Source organism: Arvicanthis niloticus, chromosome 18 (assembly GCF_011762505.2).
Source record: "Arvicanthis niloticus isolate mArvNil1 chromosome 18, mArvNil1.pat.X, whole genome shotgun sequence".
NCBI classification, from domain to species: domain Eukaryota; kingdom Metazoa; phylum Chordata; class Mammalia; order Rodentia; family Muridae; genus Arvicanthis; species Arvicanthis niloticus.
In genome coordinates, this window is record NC_047675.1 from 15,221,163 (window position 1) to 15,244,501 (window position 23,339).

General features: G+C 49.7%; 1 protein-coding gene across 6 annotated transcripts in view; it reads right to left on the minus strand.

Annotated features, from left to right (window-relative positions):
* The window catches only part of Znf423 (zinc finger protein 423), a 297,120-nt gene that overhangs the window by 99,569 nt on the left and 174,212 nt on the right, over positions 1-23,339 (minus strand). For all 6 annotated transcript variants that reach the window (XM_076915562.1, XM_034522804.2, XM_034522803.2 and 3 more), the window contains 2 exons: positions 18,982-22,196; positions 12,399-12,483 (listed from right to left, as the gene is read on the minus strand). In XM_076915562.1, the coding sequence (XP_076771677.1) occupies positions 12,399-12,483; positions 18,982-22,196 (3,300 nt within the window). The remainder of the gene's footprint in view (positions 1-12,398; positions 12,484-18,981; positions 22,197-23,339) is intronic.

The following is a 23,339-nucleotide window of genomic DNA, read 5'->3' on the forward strand; positions in this document are numbered from 1 at the left end:
TATACTTCAGGCTTAGAGCCGGAGAGACTAGCAACCCAGAAACATCCACTAATGCTTTAAAAAAATATTTTTGCAAAAAAAAAAAAAAAAAAAAAATGGGATTCCTGCTGGCAGTGTTAACAAGTCATCAATATGACCTATGTCCCCTGTTACACTGAGGTCAGGGAGGTCTAAGGAGAGAGCCAAGATGTTCCTTCTACTGGAAATGACCAATTATTGCAAGGGACTGCCACACACTCTCCTAGTGACAGTGGGAACCAACCAGAGAGCAGGGATGAAGTGGCTTGCCACCACTACCATGGCAGCGACTGGGGCTTAGCTGAGAGACTAACTCTACCATGCCTGGCTGTAAAGAGGGTGCCTGTGCCTTCTCCCCTTCCCTAAGGTGTAACAGAAAAACCCAGAGGAGGCATAAGGTCTAAGTAAGAGCCAGTGTTTCACCAGTTAATCCAAAACATGAAGGATTCAAAAACCATCCACCCCCAGTACTCAGAGGTAAAGTAACACATGCTTAGCACACACCAGGCCTTGTATCCAACACCCGGAACCATAAAAAAAACAAAAACAAAAACCCAGCAATCAAAAAATAGAACATCCACACTACCAAAACCCAGGAAGATCTTAAATGGAATGAAAAAATAATCAGTGTATACTTTCATTAAGATGATAGCGATGGCAGAACCAGCAACCAAGAACATAAAGGATCCACTATGAAAATACCAAATGGCCAGCTCTGAAAAAACTGCTTTGAGCAAGATTATACAGACTCAGTAGGTTTTATACAGAGAATTATATGTGTAGACATACATACACACATGCACGTAGCAGCAATTATTGAAAAGAGGTCATGGATTTGAAAACAACCAACAAATAGTACATGGAAAGACTTGGAGGGAGGGGAAGGAAGGGAGAAATTATGGAATTATAATCTCAAAAATTAAAAAAAATGTTTTAACACACACTTATGAACACCCTGTAAAACAGAAAGTCTCATCAAAGACACAGATACAAAGAAGCACTGAGCTGGGCTGGAGCTGGCTCAGTGAATAGGCTTGCAGCATGAGACCTGACTGTGGGTCCCTGGCAGCCACATAAAAGGGCAGGCACAGTGGCACATTTCTATAACCCCAGTGCTGGAGGTGGGAGTTGGGACAGGAGGATTTCTGAGCTTGCCAGCCAGCCAGGCTAGCTAACAGGGAGCTCCAGTTTCACTGAAAGGCCCTATCTCAAAAACTACAGTGGAGAGTGACAGAATGCACCGACGTCAACCTCTGTCTGGCCTACACACACACACAAACATGCACGTGCACGTAACCACACACACACACACACACACACACACACACAAGCTCTCACATACACAATCACACACACATACAAGCACAAGCATGCAAGCACACACATTTGCTGACACACACACAAACATGCACTCACAAAGAAGCACAAGCATGCAAATACAGACATTCATGTGTGCGTGCACACACACACACACAAAAACACATACATGCACACCTATATGCACACACGCACACACACAAACATGCATTCACACACAAGCATGCAAGTACACACGCAAACTAAATTAAAAAAAAAAGCACTTACTAGAAAGTATAAAAGAAAAGTAAAATCTTAGGAAAAGTCAGAGTGAAATTAATAGGAGACTAAGAAATGAATCCATGACACAGCAAGCAGAGTGACCCAGTCTCAACAAACAGAGAGTAAGGACATGAGCAGCAGAGATTGCTGGAATTACAATATTCGTGCTGCTCAGTTTAAGAAAAGCAGAGTCTTTGGACTTGATTTTTCAACTGAGCAATATCAGATTTGGTGGAACTTGTACATCTATTCAAGAAGTTGACTGCTTTAGTCACTTCTCTGTTGAGTGCTTACTTGGGATTGTTTGTTTGCTGCTTTTGTCTATTGTGACACTTTTGAGATGAGAACTTGTTGTGTTGCCCTGCCTGGTCTGGATTTGACAATGTAGAGGGACAGGTTGGTCTCAAACTCATAGAGCTCTTCCTCCCTCTGCCTCCTGCACATGGCCCTATGCCCAGCTGATGGTTAACTTTTCTTATCACTGAGACAGAAGACCTGACAGAAGCAACTTGAGAGAGGAAGGATGGATTTTGAGAGGATGTAATCCACTGCGGTGTGGAGGCAGGATGGAGTTCATGGCAGCAGACATGAGATGCTTGTTAGAAGTACAGAAAGTGAATCTGGAACCAGGTCCGGCCTTAAACCCATAGGTCCACCACTCAGGAACCCATTCCTGCAGTAAGGTTCTACCTCCTAGAGGTTCCAAAACTATACCACCAACCGGGGGCCAAGTGTTCCAACATACAAGCCTGTGCAGGACATGTACATTCAGACCACAACACGGAGTGAATCACTGAAGAAGGGAATCCGCACCAAGACCGACTCGGCTCGAGAAGAGCAGTGCCTCGCCTACAGCAGCTATGGAACAGCTCAGGGGATGGGATTTCTCAGTAGAAACCAAAAAAGTGAGGAGGAAGCGGTGCATTTCCCAAATGTTGAAAGAAAAGAAACAGTCACCCTATAGCCATCCATCCAGTCTCCTTCAATAGCAAAGGGAAAGAATCAAGGTAGTCTCAGAAAGAGGAGACTAAAAAAAGGTGTGAGCAGAAGGCCGGTGTTCACTGAAAGACTGAAGGAAGCTCTCTCTAGGCAGAAAGGAAGAAAATGGCCAAAGATGAAACGTGAATAGGGGAGGAACACCCTACAGAGAGACCGTGGAATATTCACAATTTCCATCTTCTTCTTAAGTTTTCTAAACGAGCCTTGATACAAAACAAAAAGTTAAATTAACACTGATAGTAATTCTGGAAATACAGACAATAAATAACTAAGAATGATTACAATAAAACCCAGAAAGGTAGTGTTTTCTACATTTCAGTTGAACTGGTAATATGACATAAACCATATCTGTAAATGCTTTATATATATAATGTATATATTTAATACCTACAGAAACCATTCTTAAAACCATGCAGGAACTAGGGAGATGGTTCAGCTGATAAAGTGGCTGCCACTCAAGCACAAGGACCTGGCTTCAGATTTCTGGGGACTGGGGGTCATTTGGTCCAACTGAATCTATAAGCTCAGTGAAAGATACTGACCCAAAATAAGATAAAATGGAAGGCAACAGAAGATACCTAACAGTGACCTTTGAAGGATTAGGAGTTCAAAGCCACTGAAGAGAGAGAAGGAAGGAGAGAGAGAGAGAAGGGAGGAGAGAGAGAGACAGAGAGAGAGAGAGAGAGAGAGAGAGAGAGAGAGAGAGGAAGGAGAGACAAAGAAAGGAAGGAAGGAAGGAAGGAAGGAAGGAAGGAAGGAAGGAGAGAGAGAAAAAAGAGAGAAAGAAAGAAGAAAAGAGAGGGAAGAAGAGGAAGAAGGAAGGGAAGGAGGAGAGAAGTCGTACATAGTCCTTTTTCCAAACATGATGAAATATAACTAGAGATTAATAATGCAAAGGACACATGAAATACTCCAAACACTTGCAAACTGAATAATGTACTTCCATATAAACAGGGACTAAGGAGGAGCTTCAGGGGAAATTTTTAACTATACCAAATTAGCGCTCAAGAGATGGCTCAGTGGTTAAGAGTGCTTATCATGCAAGCATGAGATCCTGAGTTCAAATCCCTGGTGCTCACATTTAAAAGGCCAGGCCTGACCATAACTACCTGTAACCCCAGTGTTATGGGCCTAGCTCCAGTTTCAGTGAGGGACTGTGTCTCAAGAATATGGCAAAGAGTAATAGCGTGAGACACCTGACACCCACCTTGGGCTTCTGCATGCATACACGCATGTGTGTACATAAACCACAAACACACATGCACACATGCACTAAATAAACCGATAAACTATATTGGATTGAATGAAAATTAAACTATAATATGTTAAGAATCTGAAAAGCTTGGCTAAATCACCGCCAAGAGGGAAATTTATGATAGGAAATTGCTCAGAGAAGATAAAATCTCTCAACCAACTTTCAACACCAAACCTAGAAAAATAATGTGCTTTAAGCAAGCAGAAGGGAGGAGACAGCACAGAGGAGATCAGAAGTCAGACCATAGAAAATGCAAAATTGAAAATTAATTAACAAACAGTTGGTTCCTGGAAAAGATCAATAAAATTGACAAATCTCTAACAAGACTGAAAACTAAAGGGGGTGGGGGTGGGGGAGCAGGTTGACAAATACCAGTATCGGGCATCAAGGTAAGGTTATCATTATGGACGTCAGACGGAGAAGGGAACAAAGCCACAAACAAGTTTTAAAAAGTGGATCAAACTAACATTTTTAAAACTTATTTTTATCTTATGTGCATTGGTGTTTTACCTGCATGTATGTTTGTACGAGGGTGTCAGATCCCTTGGAATTGGCGTTACAGACAGTTGTGAGCTCTCGTGAGCGCCTATGCTTCTTTCTTCATGTTTGCTCCTCATTCTGCTGTCACCTCCAGGTGGCAGGAACCGTTTTGCTGGCTGTGACATTTGGTGCTTGGCACACAGGAATGGAGGAACAAATGGAATAGAAACCCCTTTGGTTGTAGCCACGCCTGTGCATGTCCCACAGGCCTCGGGAGTAAGACACTCCTGAGCTGAGGTCTGGGATGCAAGCTTCCCAACGCCACAGATAGGTCAGCTGGTTTGCATGAGCTGTTGAGTTAGGGTTGTGGTCTTGTATCACAGAAACCTCTGGATGCAGCCATACCCGAAGTCTTTCCTATGCATGCTCAGAGTTTGCTGTGACATAAACCAAGGGCAAACTCTCTGACACCTCGCCTAGAATTCTATTCATATTGAAACTGGGATGCACTGCAGAAGAAGAGCTAGAGGAACCCCATGCAAGTATCTGCCTGGACGGGCCTTGCTCTCACCACCGTGGCCTTTACAGGTTCTACATTCAGTAAGTCTCCACTTCTCTGAATTACTCACACCTTTATACACTGAGCAAACTTTTGATAGTGAAATGTAGATTTAGTAAATTAAAAAAAAAAATCTACAGGCTAAACTCAAAGCACTAGCTTCCTAAAGGATGTTTAGGGTTCTCAGTTGTGCCCCAGGCTCACAAGGTCATGCTGTTCACCTTTAGGAATCCGTTCCCCTTCTCCCCAGTTCTGTGTCCCAAGGTGGGTAAGTTAGGACCCCCCCAAACCCCAACACAGGCACAACACTACAAAGCCAATCAGTCAGGGCAGCTCCAGCTGGCGAAGGGATTTGCAGTGCTCCCCACTAGGCCTCAGAGGCCCACGAGGAAGGAAGACACAGCTGGTGTCCAGAACTAATATGAGGCTCTGATAGTTACTGGATGCTCAGGACACAGGAGACCATGCTCTGCATGCTCTGGGGCTACCACTGGCCACAGGATCCTTGATGTCTCTCTCTTATCACCCTGGGTAAGTATCAGCAGGAAGCAGATTCAAGGGAATCTGAGCCAAGCAGTGTGATGACCACAAAGGGCATTAAATCAGTTAACACCATAGGCCACCAAGTCCATGGGGATGTGAGAGAAAGAAAGGATGGACATACTTAATGATCTGGTGCATGTAAGATGGTACTAGGCCTGTCCTTCACCATTCAATATCAGCTTTGTGGCTACTACTTCCTGGCATCTAACTTGCCATGCCTACTGGTACTCTCTTCTTGGGCAGGTAACACCCTTGAGTTTTTCCTTCTGCAAATGGCCCACACTTCCTGAGACATTTACACCTCTCAGCTCTTGCTTCTCATCCTTTTCTCCAAGCTGGAGAGTGCTGGGGACACTGGTTATGCCCCTCAACTTCTTCCCACTGCCTCTCCTAACCCCACTCACACCCACAACACAATGACACTTCTTGCCAAAGACTTCTCTAGTTTTCCACACTGAACCAACACTGTTCCCAGGGACACCATCCTGTCTGCCAGAATGGCGTGCCCCTCACACCCTTCTTAAAGATCCCTCTGCTGTCTCAACTGGTGTTCAGATCCACTTCTTGCGTTCAGGCTAGCAAACAACAGTCTAGCAAGCAGGTTGTCTTGTGGCCTGAGTTCAGATCTCCACCCTGGAATTTCTCATAGTTCTCACTTTCTGAGTAGCCTAGGGGGATTGTGGAGGGGACAGAAGAGGATGCCACAGACCTTGGTGTATCAGCACACACAGAAAGTGAAGGATAAGCCTGACATTTGATAAAGCCTCACCAGATTTAACTGGTCATTACCAACTACTTTGCCAGCCCTAAAGCTCCTGTTCTAGAACAATACCTTCTTCTACCTGGCATTCAGGAGCAGGTCACCCAAGACCTGTAAATCACTCCTAACTTCTCTGCTGTGCCTAAACTCAGCAGCCACGCCTTCTCCCACCTACCTCACAGTGCTCAAGTGTCTGCAGATACCTCCCAAAGGCAGCCTCTCTCTCCCATGGTCTTAACTGTTTTCCCACTGACACCCCTCCACGCGTTACTTCCTGTTATTTTTGTAGACTCTGGTTAAATGCAGCCAACTCCCAGAAGCCTTCCTGGCACACTCAAATTGACCAACACACCTGAATGTTGTTTCCATATCTGAGACTGGTGACATTTTGGTGAATTTGAAGTTATCACGTGCCCAGCTCAACTAGCAGTTCCTCAGAACACACAAGGGATTTTAGCAAGGTTCATTGATGTTACAGGTTTACTCATAGAGAAAACCCCAAATGTAGACCTCTTTTATCCTCTTGAAAACATACAAACATCAGGAAAATGAGGGTTGCACAAATTAAGGGCTGGAGTGCCTGGCCAACAGCTTTCTGGAACATACCAACAGGGTTCAGTTAAGGAAACTGAGTCCTGCCTGCTTTCTCCTTTGGCTAAGCTGTGGCTGTCTGTTCAGTCTGACAGAACAATTCCAAAACCCGAACCCCAGTCTCCAGAGAAGGAGACTTTTCATCACATCCTGAGGTGAACAGAGGCTCAGGTCTGGTGTTACCAGAATCAAAGGCACCATTACAGAGCCTGGCAGGGGGCCCCTTTCCCTTTCCATGGTAACCTCTTCAGTTTGATTTGAGAGTTTTGTATCTCCCTGGTGTGAGGGAAATTTCACTGATTTCCACTCCAAACTCTCCCTCTTGGACCAGTCAGAACTTTCCTCTAAAATGAGGTGAGCTGGGCCCACAGGGGGTCCCAGACCTCCTGGGGGCACCAAGAAGGGTGGGCTGGACTCTCACTTAGAAACATCACCAGGGGAGCTCACTCCTCTCTCTTTCTCTCTCCTGCTCCCTGCCCCCCCCAGCACGTGTGTGTGTGTGTGTGTGTGTGTGTGTGTGTGTGTGTGTGTGTGTACACGCGCGCGCACAGGCGCGTACACACACACACACACACACACACACACACACACACACACACACACGGCTCAATACTAGGGTAAGCTTACATCCTAAGCAGAAGGTTCCTTTCTTGTCCAGCCCCTGTCAGGCACCCAGGGACAGAGGCCAGCAAGACATGACTAATGGCCCATGGGAAAAGCCTGGCCCTGCCTGACTGCCTTCCAGAGAGCCCATAACAACTGTCCAAGGACACTGAGGGCAAACCATCCTGACGAAACATCTCAAGGACCGCCCTTCCCTAACCTGAATTCCTTGGAGCTCCCCCCAGAGGCCCATGAGGCCCTGAGTAAGATTGTCCAGAAGTCTAATGGCGTAGTAACCCCCTTAGGTCACAGCAAGACTCTTATCTTGAGGGCAAGTTCTGGGAGCATTCATCCATTCTTTACCAAGTATCTCCATCCCAAAGAATCAAAAAAAATGATGCTTATTTGCAATCAAGAAGAAGCCAGGCTGCCAGGGCAATGGGTTTCTCAAAGATTTTTATATGCCCATTGCAGGGATTCAGCCCTGTGGGGACATGAGATTTCAAAGATGACCATGTATTGAAAAGCTTCCAAAAATCCTTGTCTCCAGCAGATCCAAAGTCCCCTTACCCCAGCAGCACTGGGAGGGTTATTAGAAAAATTCTGGAGCTAGAGAAATGGCTCAGCAGTTAAAAGCACCTGCTGCTCTTGTAGAGGACCCAGAACCACACAGTGGCTCCTAGCTGCCTGTAACTACTGTTCTAGGGGATCTGATGCCCTCATCTGACCTCCTCAGGGACCAGGCACATGCGCAGCAAACAGACGTACATGCAGGTAAAACATTCATACAATAAAAATAAATAAAGATATAAATTAAAAAAAAAAAGAAAAGAAAAAGGCCTCTGAGGAGATGTGACCTAAGTTATCCCATGTCCCAGCATCTCTAGGCAGTAAAGCCACTCAGAGCTCCCACCCCTCCCCTACCAAAAGGCTAGTTTAGCAGCCTCTGGGGAGGTCTCCAGCAGCCTGGGCCCCTAAGGAGACCTGCCTCAGACCCGCCAAGTGCCCCGACTTTACAAGAAGGCTGCCAAGCTGAACAGTGCCACTTCCACACAAGACCCCTTGGTGCCGCTGAGGGCAACTGTTACTCTGGGCCAGCTCCAGGGCAGCCACTCTGGACTCAGGCCATTTAGCAAGCGTCTCTAAGGACTCTGGGCCCAGCAGATTTACTAGGCCAGCAGAACAAACTCAACCCCGGGTCTCCTGTGTGCAGGTCTTCTACACAATGTATACTGCAGCAGCTAAATGTCACTCTATCTACTTATACTTGCTTCAACACCCCTGAATGGCAGCAGGCGGGATTTGTGCTCTTCCCATCTGTTTTCTACCCCAAACACTGCACTCTGATTAGTTCTCCTAAAATTCTCAAGTCAGCCCAAGCCACACCCTACTCCAAAATCTTCAATGGCTCCCCGTGTTTCAGCTCAATCCTATATATGCAGACCTTATGGGGACTAGGTTGGGGACACATGAGCCATGCAGCTCTATGCAGTATCCAGCGGACCCTAGTGAGGCTGCAGATCCTGGGGAACACTTGTCTACATGGCTTTCCCACAGGGAACAGCCACTGTTTGCTCCCACAGGCTCTACCTCTGCGGAAGTAGAAACCAGGTGCCACTTCTTCCAAAATTTCATGAAAATCCAAACAGAACATCGGTTAAGATGACCACAACAATGGATTCCAGTCTAGAGGGCAAGTTGAAATCTAAACCCCTTCACTTGATATTTGAAACCCTCGGTGACTGTGCCTGCAAACTGCCTCCCCATTCTCACCACCATGATGCTACAGCATGTGCTGTCCCATCAGATTAAGTCTCTTTCACTTTGCTCTTGTCGCTGCTGGCCCCATAGTCATCCTCTGAAGGGCAGATCCTTCACGGCCAAACAATAGCATGAAAGACTTCTTTTCCTATGCTGAGCTCACCTCTGTAGAGACAGCCCTACCATAGAGCTAACTCCTCATCATCCTTCAACACCCAGGCCCTTGTGATCTACAGGTCCCTGAACTGGGGGCATCAATATCACTCCAGTGCTAATCTGAATATTTGTCTGCCTACTCTAAAAACAGGGACCCATGGTCTCTCTCACTACAATCCAGTCAGGGGCTATAAGCCCAATGGAGAGTGCCTGACCATTGTCTGAGCTGACTCTGATGTGTATCAACTATGAGATCCTGAGTCAGTCATTTAGTCTCTGCAAGACCAGACTTACAAAATAGGGACAAGCACTGACCTAAAGGACCTAGCATGTCACAGGGACAAGTGGACACTAGTGGTCAGCATCCTTCTGGGAGTCCCTTTTTACACCTCGGTGCCCTGCAGCATCTTGTCCACAATGTTATAAAGCTTGAGAGCAAGGCTGAGGCCATTTTACCCTAGATGGCCCCTGAAGGGCATAAAACGTATCATCATGCTTCACTTATATTCTCTGATGGGTCCGGGTGACAATGTAAGAGAAGAGTAGCAGCTGCAAGGACAGGTAAGGGTGAGAGGCACCACCTGGGCCACCTGGATCACAGGCATCAGGACAGGTGAGGGTGAGAGGCACCACCTGGGCCACCTGGATCACAGGCATCAGGACAGGTGAGGGTGAGAGGCACCACCTGGGCCACCTGGATCACAGGCATCAGGACAGGTGAGGGTGAGAGGCACCACCTGGGCCACCTGGGTCACAGACATCAGGACAGGTGAGGGTGAGAGATACTACCTGAGCCACCTGGCTCACAGGTATCAGTGTTATACCCCCTGCATAGGAAACTAAAATCTCTGGTTCCAAGACCTACCACTCTGACCTGCTGGAGACCAATAGCTCCCACATGTCCTGGTAGCAGGCCAGGTCACAGTGATGCAAACAGGTGTAGGTGAGGGTCCCTGTCCAGCCACCAGACAGACGCTACTCACAGAAGCTGAACTCACACACAAAGCCAAAGGCCCATCACTCTCTCCTTTTGAGGTTCTGTACTTGGTGCTGAGTGGCCCGCTTGCCTTGCACCCAAGGCCACATGCTTTCCAGACCTCGCATGAAGGAGAGGTGGGAAAGAAAGGGGAGGAGAAGCACCTTTGTAATCACCATGGTCCAATTAGCCCACTGTCGCCCCCCATGCTTACAAACAGGAGCCATGTTGCCACCTGCTACAGAAGCAAACATTTTCAGGTATCTTCATCTGCAGCTCCCTAGATCTCTTGAGGAAGGGTCTCACCGCCAGTGACTGACAGGGCAGCTTCCCTTCCTATATTTTGCAGGGGCTTTCAGGTAGAAGACATTAAAAAGCCACCAATCTCGCTGTCAACCCACCTGTCCCATCCTATCCCTTCATTACCAGTGAGCCCGCCAAACACATGGTCAGGCTTTCCGCATTTCAGAAGACAAACTCCATGCCACTGGAGACAGAGGTTGATCAGATGAGGTGTGAGCAAGGACACTCGGCACCTGAACCCACTAAGCAGGGTACACTACAGCTGGGTGGAGACCAAGGGACCTGTGCTCATGTGTACCATCTTCATTAAAGGGGACCTTGCAGCAGCTTCTTCATGTAGCATGTGGATGACATGACAGATGTACAGTAGCAGAAGGCTTCACACTGCTGACTAGAGCAACACGCATCCATCCCACTCTGAGAATGGATGTGTCACTGTCTACTGAAGGTGAGCGTCACATAACTTGTGACCTAATAAGTCCATGACTGTTCCCGTATTCCCCCTTATGTATGTATGACACATTCTATCATCTACAGTATACAGTGTTTATATATTCCCACATCCTCATGAAGGCCGCATGTATACATTTACCAATAGACATGTACAGCGCCCTAGTCATAGCAGTACACTCTGTAAAATAAACCCAGAATGAGCCAAGACACAAAGGCATGTGCCCATGATGGAATAGTCCATCCTGAAGAGAAAGAATGAGCCTCAGACAGAGGTAAGCATTGGAAAAAGAAGAAGATTCCAGACATCATGAGTAGAAATGGGGGTGGGGGTACATTCACATAAGAAACAAACTAAATACACCCAACCTTGCTTTGGAACAACAGGATAGGGGCAGCCTTTTACTGGTAGCAGGGGACCTAAGAAGTCAAGAGAGTTAGTTGATTTGGGGGACTGGAGACGTATGGCTTTCATGATTGAGACGCTAGTTATAGAAGTGTGCTCAGATTCAAAGACATGCATGTGTAGCTTCTGAACATGCACAATGAAGAATTTTGTTAAAACTCAAATGAAAAGATACTGAAAGAAGAAAAATGGAGATGGGGCAGGGGCAGGCTGCTCTGATCGACAAGAATCTCTCTGCTCAGGCCACAGGATTTGGGCAGTGATCAAAAGTCTAAGAGAAACGTGGGGTACCAGTTGGTATTCCACCATCTTTTAGAGGCTGGGACTGTCTGTCAAACACAGCCATCCCATCACACCACCAACTGGCCCCTAGCATTCCAAGCCCAATGTCTGCTTGCAGAGCAGCCCCGCAGCTCCTCCACTTCTGAGCCAGCCATCCCCTGATGCTCAAGGTCAGGAGGAAGTCACAGAAGGCTGGGAAATGTTGGGCTGTGTCCGAGCTCTGTAGACTTTTGAAAACTTGCCTTTTAAAGAGAGAATTCTCCAATGTTCAAATCCACTTGAAGGGGAACAGGAAGAGAACAGGCACAACTTTATGAGCGTTCTCTTTTTGACAGTGTGTCTGAGGAACTCATCTCGTGGAGTGGGGAGACGTGAGCAGTTAAATCTATTCAATGTCATGACACACGGAATTGAAGCATAATTGCCCCTGAGTGCTCACTGACCAGAAAGCACTCGTCACAGAATGGAGGGAAATTTATGCTGGGAAATGGAAGCAGCTGTCAAAAGTTTGATAGTGGTTGTTTGTGGCCCTTTGACAAGAAGGCTTGGGCACTCTCACCCTGCCATCTTGACTCCCACTGAAATGTCACAGACCACCATCCTAAAAGTGAGGAACGGCGAGGAACCATCAAGCTGCAGCCCTGGGGAGTGTCCTGGTATGGGAGGACAGTCTCTTACCGATCATGTGATTGGCAACGTGGATCTGGATCTCTCTCTCATTCTCGAAGGTCATCTGGCACTTGATACACTGGTACGTCTTTTTCTGTTTGGGAACGAGAGAAGGAATCAGGTAAGCAGAGACAGAAAGCCATGTCCCCAAAAGCCTGGCTCAAGATGCCCCAGAGTGGCTTGGCCTCTCCCAGGTATCCCAATCCACTCTCTGCCCACCTCCCTCCCCAACTCTACCTCACCAAGGCACAGGCTGCCTTCCAAGGGGCTGCTCCCCTGCTAGAATTGGAATAACCTTGCTGTGTGCCAAGGTCAGCTTTCTCAGGAGTCAAGGAGGTTTGCTCCACTTATAAAGGCAAGTCCATATATCCATCTGTCCATCCTTCCATCTGTAAGTACCCTGCCATTTCAGTTTTTGTGCAGCAGACGCCATACCATCTCTTGCACGAGAGCTGTGTTCTGCCAACTGATGAGATCTGGGAAAGTGCTTGGATCCTAAGACTGCTGGCCTGGTTGATAGAGTGATTCCTTGATAGAGCCATATTTGATGGCATTATGTAGTAAGAAGTGGAGTCTAGTGTGAGGGGATAGGGGACTAGCCCTGTAATAAAGTATCCTGTCCCCTGCCCCTGCTTCCTGTCCACCATAAGATGAACAGCCTCTAGCATGTGCACCTGCTGTCACCGTGTTCTGCCAGGGTTCTACAGGACCCAAAAATATGGAGCCAAGTAACCCTGGGGTGAAAGCTCTGAAACTGTGAGCCAAAATACGACTTTTCTCTCCTGAGTTTGCTTTTCTCAGTTATCTATCACACACACACACACACACACACACACACACACACACACACACACAGAGTCTAAGTAATGAACCCATTTAGAAATCTACTCAAACCTCAGCATCCACACATGCACTTTCAACACCTACTTTCATTTGTTCATCTATACACACACACACACACACACACACACACACACACACACAACCTGTTCAAACAGCATCCATCCATTCATCCTGGAAGCTCTTCCCATCCTAAGAATTCTGTGATGGAGCAGAGAATGCTGCTCCCAACAATTTCCATACTCAAGGACAGCTCAGGAGTTTGTCATCTGTCCTGGGTATACATGGCCCCGCGTGCCTGCAGCTACTTTACAATACATAATGGTTACTACCAGCTGCTTTTGGAGGTAAGTGAAGGCATGAAGATGAAAACCAGCAGAAGTTTCCATGCTCATAGTTCAGCACATGTAGCTATGAAATCTCTGCCATACAGACAGATATGCATGTCATGCATGGCTGTGGGGCATTTTAAAAGGATATGCATGGTAGTAACAGGACTTCTGTATAGGCCAAGATTTGTAATAGACCACTGTGGTTCCTGGGGGTACTGGGATCCCCCTCACCTTTGGAAAAGGTAGGGCTTCTAATCTCCTGGCTAAGGACCCAGGCACCTCTCTGAGCTACAAAGCCAGCATGAGTCACTAGAGAGCTCAGTGCCCAGCTCCACCTAGGAACCATCTGCAGGCTCCTCTCTTGGGGGCACCCTCTCCATCTTGGAGAACTAGCTCACTGTCAGAGCTTGTGAGAAACCTTCTGTTCCCACCCCAGGAATCCAGGGCTAGTCAGGTCCCCCAGCTGATGCCAAAAACATACTGTCAGGCCCTGGGTGAGTGATTCGGCTGCTCCCCCATCACTTCCTGAGCACTCAGAGGGCAGGCAAGAATATGTGCTGTCCACACCATAGGTCAGCACAGACTCATGAGATGGACCTGTTGAACACAACAGCCTGGCCAGAGGAATGCCTGATAATTAATTAACTTCCGTGTTGTTTTGTTAAACTGCCCCTCCCATTTTGAAGCCCCATATAGAGTGTCTCTACATAGTCCAGACTGCCCTCAGACTCAGGATTCTTCCACTTCAGTTCCTCAGTATTGGGAGTTCAAACATACACCATCACACATAGTCTGTTTGACTTTTATTGTGATTATTATTGAGGAAAGAAAAACCTGAATGGACAAACAGATGGATGGATAGATAGGTGGAACAGGCTCTGGTGTGAGTACCCCTGCTTAGACTCCAGTATCCCTCTGACAGCCCCCAGTGTTTCAGAACTACATGGAATTCAGGGTGTTCCTAGTACAAGCCATGACACTGGCCTCAGAAGCAGGCATCAAGCTTGGAAAGGTCCCAGGAAGAGCAGGGTCAGTATAAGAGTGCAGACTAAGACAGGGTTGAAGAACCCAACTCCACAGGCCCTATCTCAGCTCAACTCCAGAGGCACCTTGGCCTCTCTGCTATTAGAATCAGTCATCCAGACTCACACATTAAACGACCTTGCTCATCCCGGCAAAGGTAAGAACCGGGGGAGCCTGAAAGAATGCAGAAGCCAGTGAGTACATGGATGAAGTTTTGGCTGAAAGATGTCAGGAGAGCTGTGCTAGACAGGCACCACCTGGTCCTGCAGGGCTTGAGGGCAGGAGGCTGAAGGATGCCAAAGCCATGGCTATGGGAGGAGACCCCCCCCCACTTCTGCCTGGGTAGAAGCCTCTGGAGGTCACAGTCATGGCTACTCTAGACCACTGTGAGAATAGTCTATAGTCAAAGCAACCTGATCCTCCGCCTAGGGGCAGGAGGGGGAAGTGCACTTGCTGGGCTCCTCAGAGGCTTGTTCTGGAAGACAGGCTCCCCATAAACACCCTAAACATATGGCCATGCTGGGAGAGCACTGGTAAGTAATGAGTCCTTCCTGGTGAGCAAACAGGTCTCAGAAGATTCCCAAAGAAGGGACCAGGAGGAACGTCTGTCCACACATACAAGGAAACATACATACATACATATGCACACATGTGTGCATTCTCATGACCTCTCTCACTCCATCTCATCAATCTAAACCTCTTCACACATAACCATGACCCCTGTGTAGTGCTCTCTGCAGCACAGATCCGTATATATAATGTGCCTGACGTCACTTAAAGGAGGGAATCCTTCTGGATCCACAAGGTTGCACAGATGAATGACGAACTCATCTGCAGAGACGTGTATGCCCTTGGCTCTCACTGGAACGCCGACGCCACATCTCACACTCCCAAGCAGAAGCGCAAGTAGTGCATGACAGAAACACATGCACTGAATATCCAATGTACCTAGCTAGATTCATAAGTGTACATGCATGACTAGCATGCAAGCAAATGTGTGCGCACACACCACACACACACGCACACACACACACACACACACACACACACACACACACCCAGCTCACCCAACATCTACTGGGTCTGCCTTTCTTCACTGACATCCCAGAGAAACCTTCATCTCTACTTCCTCTTGAGCCCAGACCTCACTAGGAGATAGAACACAAAGGTAGGACTTGATGACTTGATATTCAAAGCACTTCCTCTGTCACAAGATCCTTCTCTGGGGTCAGTCCAGAAACACCAGAGCTGAGGCCCAGGGCCTGTGGCCAGGGGCTACCTCCCTGGCACAACCCTAAGCAGCTTTAGAACAGAAAGAAATCTCCCTTGAATAAGAAAGAAAAGCGAGGGAGGCAGGGAGAAGCTGGCTGGGCCCCAGGAAGGGAGAAGAGAGTTCATCACCATGCTGGCCCTCACCATGCACTAAGCATTAGTGTATGCAGGCAGCTTAAAACGAATCCTCACAACCATTACAGATTCCACACTGGGGAAAGACACACTGCAGTTCCACAAGGCCAGATCACCTGGTCCAAGCCCCATGCTATAAGCAAGGGGACTGGGACTCCCCACCAGGTAGGCTCCCTCTGGAGTTACTCGTTGAGCTTGTCTTCTGGACTCCACAACCCAGATGTCCCTAAACAGTCCTGGTCTAGGTAAGAGAAAGCTGGTGTGACCTGGGCACATGCTTAAACCTCCCACTTGGAAATCCACTACCCTTCTGTAAAACAGGCAAAGGGAGTACCCAGGCCGCTCTGCTCCACCTAAAATGGAGATCGCCTCGGGACCTGCTGAGGCAGTGAGGCCTCAGGCCTGCCCATATTGGCTAGAGATGAATTGGTGTTGTTATTACTTATGAACGGGGGTGGGGGGAGCTTGAAACCTCAATGCTTCACGCTCCAGCCGACAGCATCCTCGGCCCCACAGGAACCCAGTCCTCTGAGAGCTGGTTGCTATGGATACACTCCCAAGGGTCCCAGCCTTCCAGCCCCCAAGCCCCTGCCACAGCCCCCAGAGTCTGCTCTAACATGAGTGACTCCTGAGGGAAGCAAGGGGTGGGTGAACAGACAGCTGGGGCCCTGGCCCCAGGCGTGCCCAGACAGGGGGCAAGGTCCCAGGGGTAACGGCTAGAATGAGGCGGTACCTAGGCTTTGTCTAACTCCTTTCTGCAAAAGGTCCATCTGTTTGGGCCTCTGAGCTGGCAGGAGTGGGATTTCTAGCCTGGTGCCTCTTACGTGGACCTGAGGACAGGGAGGGAAGGGCCTGGGCAGGGATAGAGCAAGGCTTCAATCCGCCTCATGTATGTAGCTGTGTATTCTTGGCTAGTTTCATCTTTCTGAGTCTGGAGCCCCTCTACCAAAACAGAGGCCTCACAGTCAGACTCTTACTTGTTGTGGGGACCAACCCTGTTGCTGGGGGTCAAGAGAGATCCCTTCATGTAATAGGGGTTTTCCAAAAGAGGTGTTCAACGCAGGGCAGACTGGGGAGGGGGAAGTTCCAGGTACTCAGAATTTGGAGTTGCCAAGAGCAGCCTTCTGGTGCCAGGACAATGGTGGGAGGGGCTGAAACAGTCGGATAATCCAGGCCAGAATACACCCAGGAAGGGCAGGAAGAGCCCAGCCACACTGCCCTGTAGACGAACAGGACTGCCCTAAATTCCATTCCTTGCTAGCTGCATCCCCGTGCAGGCTGGGTAGGCCGTAGAGTGGCTGGGGAGATTGGTGGTCAAGAGTATATGAGCAATAGGAGTTCAAATCCTGCCTCTGCCTCTTGACAGCTAAGGTCTGGGTAGCCAAACTTATCAAGCTGTGCTCATGTCCTCTGTGACGATGATGTCCAAATGTGCTGGGGGTGGCACTCAGATGACAAGTGACCAGCACAGCTAGAATGGAAGTGACGGCATAGGAGCCACCTCTATGTCCAATGGCCCCTCTCTAACTATAGAGCCCCACATTCTCCAGAACTAACCATGGTGCCCTGGTCATCCAAGGCTCAGGGGAAAGAGAGAGCTGAGCAGCAAGACCAGTGTCCATGCTCTGGATCTCTGAGAGGTGCCCGGCTGAACCTATGCAGAAGCTTCACTTAGCTGACTCTCCATGAAGTAAAGGGGTGCCACAGCCTCCAGAGAGGCCTCTGGTTCTCCAATTTCCAACAGGTTTTACACTTCTCTCTGTTAGAGCATGCTTTCCTTAGCCAAGTGTCTACAGGCAGGTCTCATAGGCTCACTGGGCCTTCATTTGGCCCACCCATGACATTCATGGGCAGGAGGACATCCTCTGAGGGATGTTCCTTCATTCTCTCCAGCCCTCTCCCTAGAATCTGGGTTCCTATCCTGAGAGAAAACACCTTCAACAAACACTGCCATGTTTCAGCAAGCACCTGTGGCAGGTGCTTTCCACATCCTGCTTCCCTGTCAGTGGCTCCAGCAGCAACCCTCCAGGGAGAGGCACCCTTGAGACCTACCTGATATGTCCTCCATCTGGAAACACAACATAGATGTGGTGGGAATTTCTGGCCCTGGCTGTCTGACACCCAAGGCCATGCAGGCTGAAACCACCTCAAGTGCTCACCAACTTAAAACCAAGGCCTTCGTGGGTTCAGTAGTAGCCCATACTTCCTCTGCCTCAGTCATAGCAATACATTATGAGCCTATGGCTCTCCTGGGTATATAAGTCTCAAAAGGTGGGATCCACTCCTGGCGCTCAGGCACCTCCAAATATAAGGGGTGCACCAGACAAATTGGTTGACTGTATCAAACTATTGGTGATGGTTGAATCAAACCATGCCATACCAAGGGTCTTCTCCATACCATAAACTAACATGATGCTACCCGTGATACATTGTCAGCGGAGGTTGTGGCAAGCATATACAACCGCAACCAATGCCCGCAACCAATGTCTCAGACGTTATCTGATATCACTAGGATCTGTGTTGAGAATCCAGAGCTGTGACATGATTCACTCAAGGAGATACAATAAGCCAGGTAATCAATTCACGCCAGATAAATAGCAGAGATGCCAGTTATCACATAAGGAATGTTGATTGGGTATTATCCACTGTGCTGGGCACTTTTTCTGCATGTCACTGGCCCCTCACTACAACTTTAAGAAATCAGAGTGGTCACTATTCCCATAACACAGATGAGCTCTTGACAAAGAAGACCCAGAGAGACAAAAAAAAAATGTCTACCTGCGCACAGCTGGGAGGAAATGGTGATGCAGAGGCTCAAACTGAGGATGAACAGGGCAGAAGGGATATACCCAACTCACATGAGCAATGCTGCCTCTCTGGGTTGCCGGAAGGCATACTCCCAGGAAGTACACATGCAAGAGTGTCATTTATATGATACCCATGGGTCTCCAAGAAGGACGGGTCAAGAATGATTATCAGGCTGCACTTACCCGGGGCACTGGTGACGTCTGGGCACCTTTCCGGGGCCCACTGGTCTCTGGTGTGAGATCACGGTGGTCCACCTGCATGTGGCTCTCCAGGTCCTCAGCACTCTCAAACTTCACGTTACATTCAGGGCAGCGGAGGCCAGCACAGGGCCGGTCAGCAGGTTCGGGTGGGGCCAGGCCACCCACCTGTCCATTGGCACTACGGGCCATGCAGCCGGCACACAGGCCATAGGGCAGCCCATTGACATCAAGCCTGACCAGGTCCTGCTTGCTACGGAACTCTTTGAGGCACAGGGCGCACTTGTAGAGCTTCTGCAGCCCCTGGCCATTGGGGGAGGACGCGGCTGAGCTGCCGGCCAGCTTCTGCATGTGAAAGGTGCCGTGGATCTTGAGCTCCAGCGTCGAGGTGACAGTCTGCATACAGACCACACAGCGGAAACCGGTGAGGGAGTTCCGCAAGTCGGGGTGCATCTGGCAGTGCTCAATGAACTCCTCCTCACTCTGCAGGGGCATTTTGCAGATGCGACAGGTGCCTGTGTCCAGACTCTTGCTGTGGGTCACCTTGTGCTCAGTGAGCGTCAGCAGCGAGGGGAAGCGCTCGCCACAGATGGGACACATGTAGTGCTTGGCAGGGCCCCGGTGCGTCTGCAGGTGTTCCCGGAGCCCGTTCTCCGAGAAGAAAGTCCGCGAGCACACGTTACACTTGTGGCTGCCCTTTATGAATTCTGCCTTCTTACGTGAGCCGTCATCCTCGCCAGGCCGGATGTTGTGATCCCGGAGCCGGTGGTTCTGCAGCAGCACCTCCATGGTGTAGGCTGCACCACAGATGTCACAGCCATACATGGGTTCTGATGCATCCACATCGTCCTCACTGGCCTCGTGGCTGTTTGGTGCCTCAGGATTCTTGAGCAGCATGCCCTGCAGGTCAGCGGGCTCTGCCTTCTTGGTGGAGGTCGGGGGCACCCCGTTGGCCGTGCCGTTCTCTGCGGCTGCGTCAAACACGCAGTGCTTCTCCCGCAGGTGCTTCTCCAGCAGGATGACGGCGTGGAAGGCCTTGCTGCAGAACCTGCAGTTGTACTTCTTGCTGTGTGTGGTGATGTGGCACTGCAGCTCCACCTCGGTGCTGAAGGTCTCGCCACAGAAGATGCATTTGTGGGCCTTGGCTGGGTTGCCGAGGTGGCTGTGTTTGACGTGCACCTGCAGGTCAGCCTCCTTGCGGAAGTCCCAGTTGCAGGCTGTGCAGCGGTACATCTTCTTCTCGTTGCTGTGCTTCACGGCCAGGTGTACCTGGATGGACACCTTGGAGTCGAAGACCTCCTGACACAGGGTGCAATGGTACAGGACAAAGGTGTGCATGTCCAGCAGGTGCTTCTGCAGGTCATCCACCGAGGAGAACTGCTTGTCACAGCTCTCGCAGACGTAGTGGGTGGACGTGGTCATGTAGTGCACCGTCAGATGCTGCAGGAGGGACTCCTGAGAGTCAAAGTCCTCTTTGCACTGGGGGCAGGCCTGCTTCCGAAGCAGCAGCTCCAGGTGCAGCTTCAGGTGGGTCTGGAAGCTCTCGAAGTTGGAGAACTTGAGGTCGCACTGATTGCAGGGGTACTCGCCGTTAGAGATGGAGTTGGCACTCCCGGAGAGACGCTGTCGTTTCGGGGAAGATACCTCAACGTCAGAAGAGACTGGACTCTGCTCTGCCTTGGACTTCTTGCTGTGTGCCAGTGGGATGTTCTTGTGGTTCTCTTTGATGTGCTTAGTGAGCTTCAGGATGGAGCCAAAGATAGGGGAGTTGGTACAGTAAGGGCAGGAGTAGACCTCCATAAAGGATTGTGTGGGCTGTACAACGGGAGACTCCAGCTTGGTGCTCCCCACACTGCAGTGTGCCTGTTGGATGTGCTCTGTGAGTGAGGACTCGGTGAGGAAGCCCATGGAGCACTGGTTGCAGAAGAAAGCATTATTCCCATCAGGGGGGTTGGCATTGGGGCCACAGTGCGAGACTCGAATGTGCTCCTGCAGGCTGTTGATGTCAGCAAACATCTCGGGGCAGTAGTTGCAGTGGAAGGCAGAGATGTTGCCAAACTGCATGACGGGGTAAGCGTGGCTCTTGTGCAGCTTGCGGACATGCTCGTTGAGGTTGTAGAGTGTGGGCATGGAGTCCAGGCATATCTGGCACGTGTGACTCTGCTGAGGTTTATCTGCATGAATGGTCTTCAGATGAATCTCTAACACAGCCAGGCTGGTAAAGTCCCGCTTGGAACAATAGGGGCAGCTGTAGACAACCTTGGACCAGCTCTGCCCGTCATCCCGCATCTTCTTCTGTCCCCTCAGCGGCTTCAAGGTGGAGTCTGGTGTGGACCCGCGCTCCACAGAGGCGCTGGAGTCAGGCGTTGCACTGCTCATGGAAGCCACACTGCCCAGCACAGGGTCAGGGCTGACGCTGTGGTTACTGGAGTCAGGCTGCCGGTGGCTGTCCAGGTGGCAGTACACACCCTCCACAGAGGAGAACTGCTCGGGACACATGGGGCACTTGTGTTTCTGGTTGGCGTGGGCTTGGTGGATGTGGGCAAGCAGCGTGCTCTCGTCAACAAAGACCTCAGGGCAGTGGATACACTGCAGGTCCGCCTTCTCGGAGAGCTGGGGGTGAAGGGTAAGCACGTGCTTCTCCAGCTCCTCTGTCTGGCTAAAGGTGTCCTCACAGTAGTCACACATGAAGTCGTCCTTCTTGGCTTCCTTCTCTGACTTGGCCAGGTGTTCCTTATTCTTCTTGTGGGCCTGCATGTGGCTCTGCAGAGAGCTGGTGGAGGAAAAGCCGCGCTTGCACACGCTGCACTTGAACGGCTTGCTCGAGCTGTGGGTCTTCAGGTGGATCTTGAGGTGGTCGCTGCGGGAGAAAGCTGCCTCACACTCGTGACAGTGGTACTTCTTGTCGCCTGTGTGTAGCTTGATGTGCCGGTCTCGGCTCCTCTTGTGTTTGAAGAGGCGGCTGCAGAAGGTGCACTTGAACGGCAGCTTGTCGCTGTGGATCTGTTCATGCCTCTTCAAGTAGCTCAGGCGGATGAAGGACTTGTCGCAGAACTGGCAAGGGTATGGCAGGCCGGTGCCGCCTTCCTCCTCACCAAGGCCGAGGTCACAACCATCTCCGATCATCTGCGTAGGTGACGCAACATCCTTGCTGGAGGGAGATGAAGCCACCCAGGAGAGTTGTGGGTCGTCATCACCATCTGCAGGGGAAGGCAGAGGAGAGATTAGAGGCAATTCCCAGGGCCGCTGGGAAGCAAGGACAGAGCCAGCTTCTCGGCTGAGGCTGTGCAGCTGGCCAACTGCTGCAGGGGAGGAGTGACGAAGAGGCTGGAAGTAAGTGGACATCCAGACCTTCCCATCCACAGAGGACACACTGCAGAGGGGTGGCAGAGCACCCGAGGGAAGTGTCCCCCATCCCCCGCAGTGACACCTGCCTGAACCTGACTGGATGTAATACACCCCCAGCAGAGGTGCTGCTCTCAGCCACTTCCCTGGTGGGGGAGGAAGGACAGCCTGCACAAAGTCACCGGAAATGACCACACAGACCATCAGTCTCACAGGCCAAAAGGAATCCAAGTCCCCTAATTCCAACCACATCTGGGAATCAGCTTCCATCAACCCTCAGTCCCTAGCCCCCATTCCATAGCCCCCAGCCACCAGGGGAATCCTATTGGTCCTTTGGGCACAGGCAAAATTTAGCAAGATCAGAAAATACCCTTTATTTTAACCTCCCCACCATATTCATGGATGGGGGACTGATGAAGTTAGATACTGCTATTCCTGGTGATAGACAATACACAAGGGGTGTAAAATTGCAGGGCTCCAAACATCAGACTCCAGTATGCAAATGAAGCAAGCTGAGGGCAGAAAGGAAGACCTGAGGTACCCAGCCAGCATCCCCAAGGATTTATCCTCTTTGTTTCCAACCTTGGCTTTATCCACTCACCCAGAAGCCCAGGTGGTAGCCATAAGGATGGACAGGGTCACCAAAAGCCAGAGCCCAAGGACAGCAGTCGTTCTCTCCATGTAAGGGACTCTATGCTCTCCAGAGACTAGAGGGACTTCTCTGGCCCTTCTAACCTCTGAGGGAAGCTAAACAAACCTCAGGGCTGGCCATTTCTGGGAAAACAAAAGTACACAGGACGCAGCAAATAAAGCCAGGGAAGTTCTCAAAACACAGCAGGGGCTGGACAGAGCTGGCGTGAGCGGAAAGGCGTTTGGAGGCTCAAGTTTCTCATCGAGTGGATTTAAAACTTAATAATGAATGAAACAGACCGCAGGTTGCTGCGGGCAGGGGAGAGACAAACAAAAGCCCAGATTCGGCTGCGCTGACCTTGTCTTGT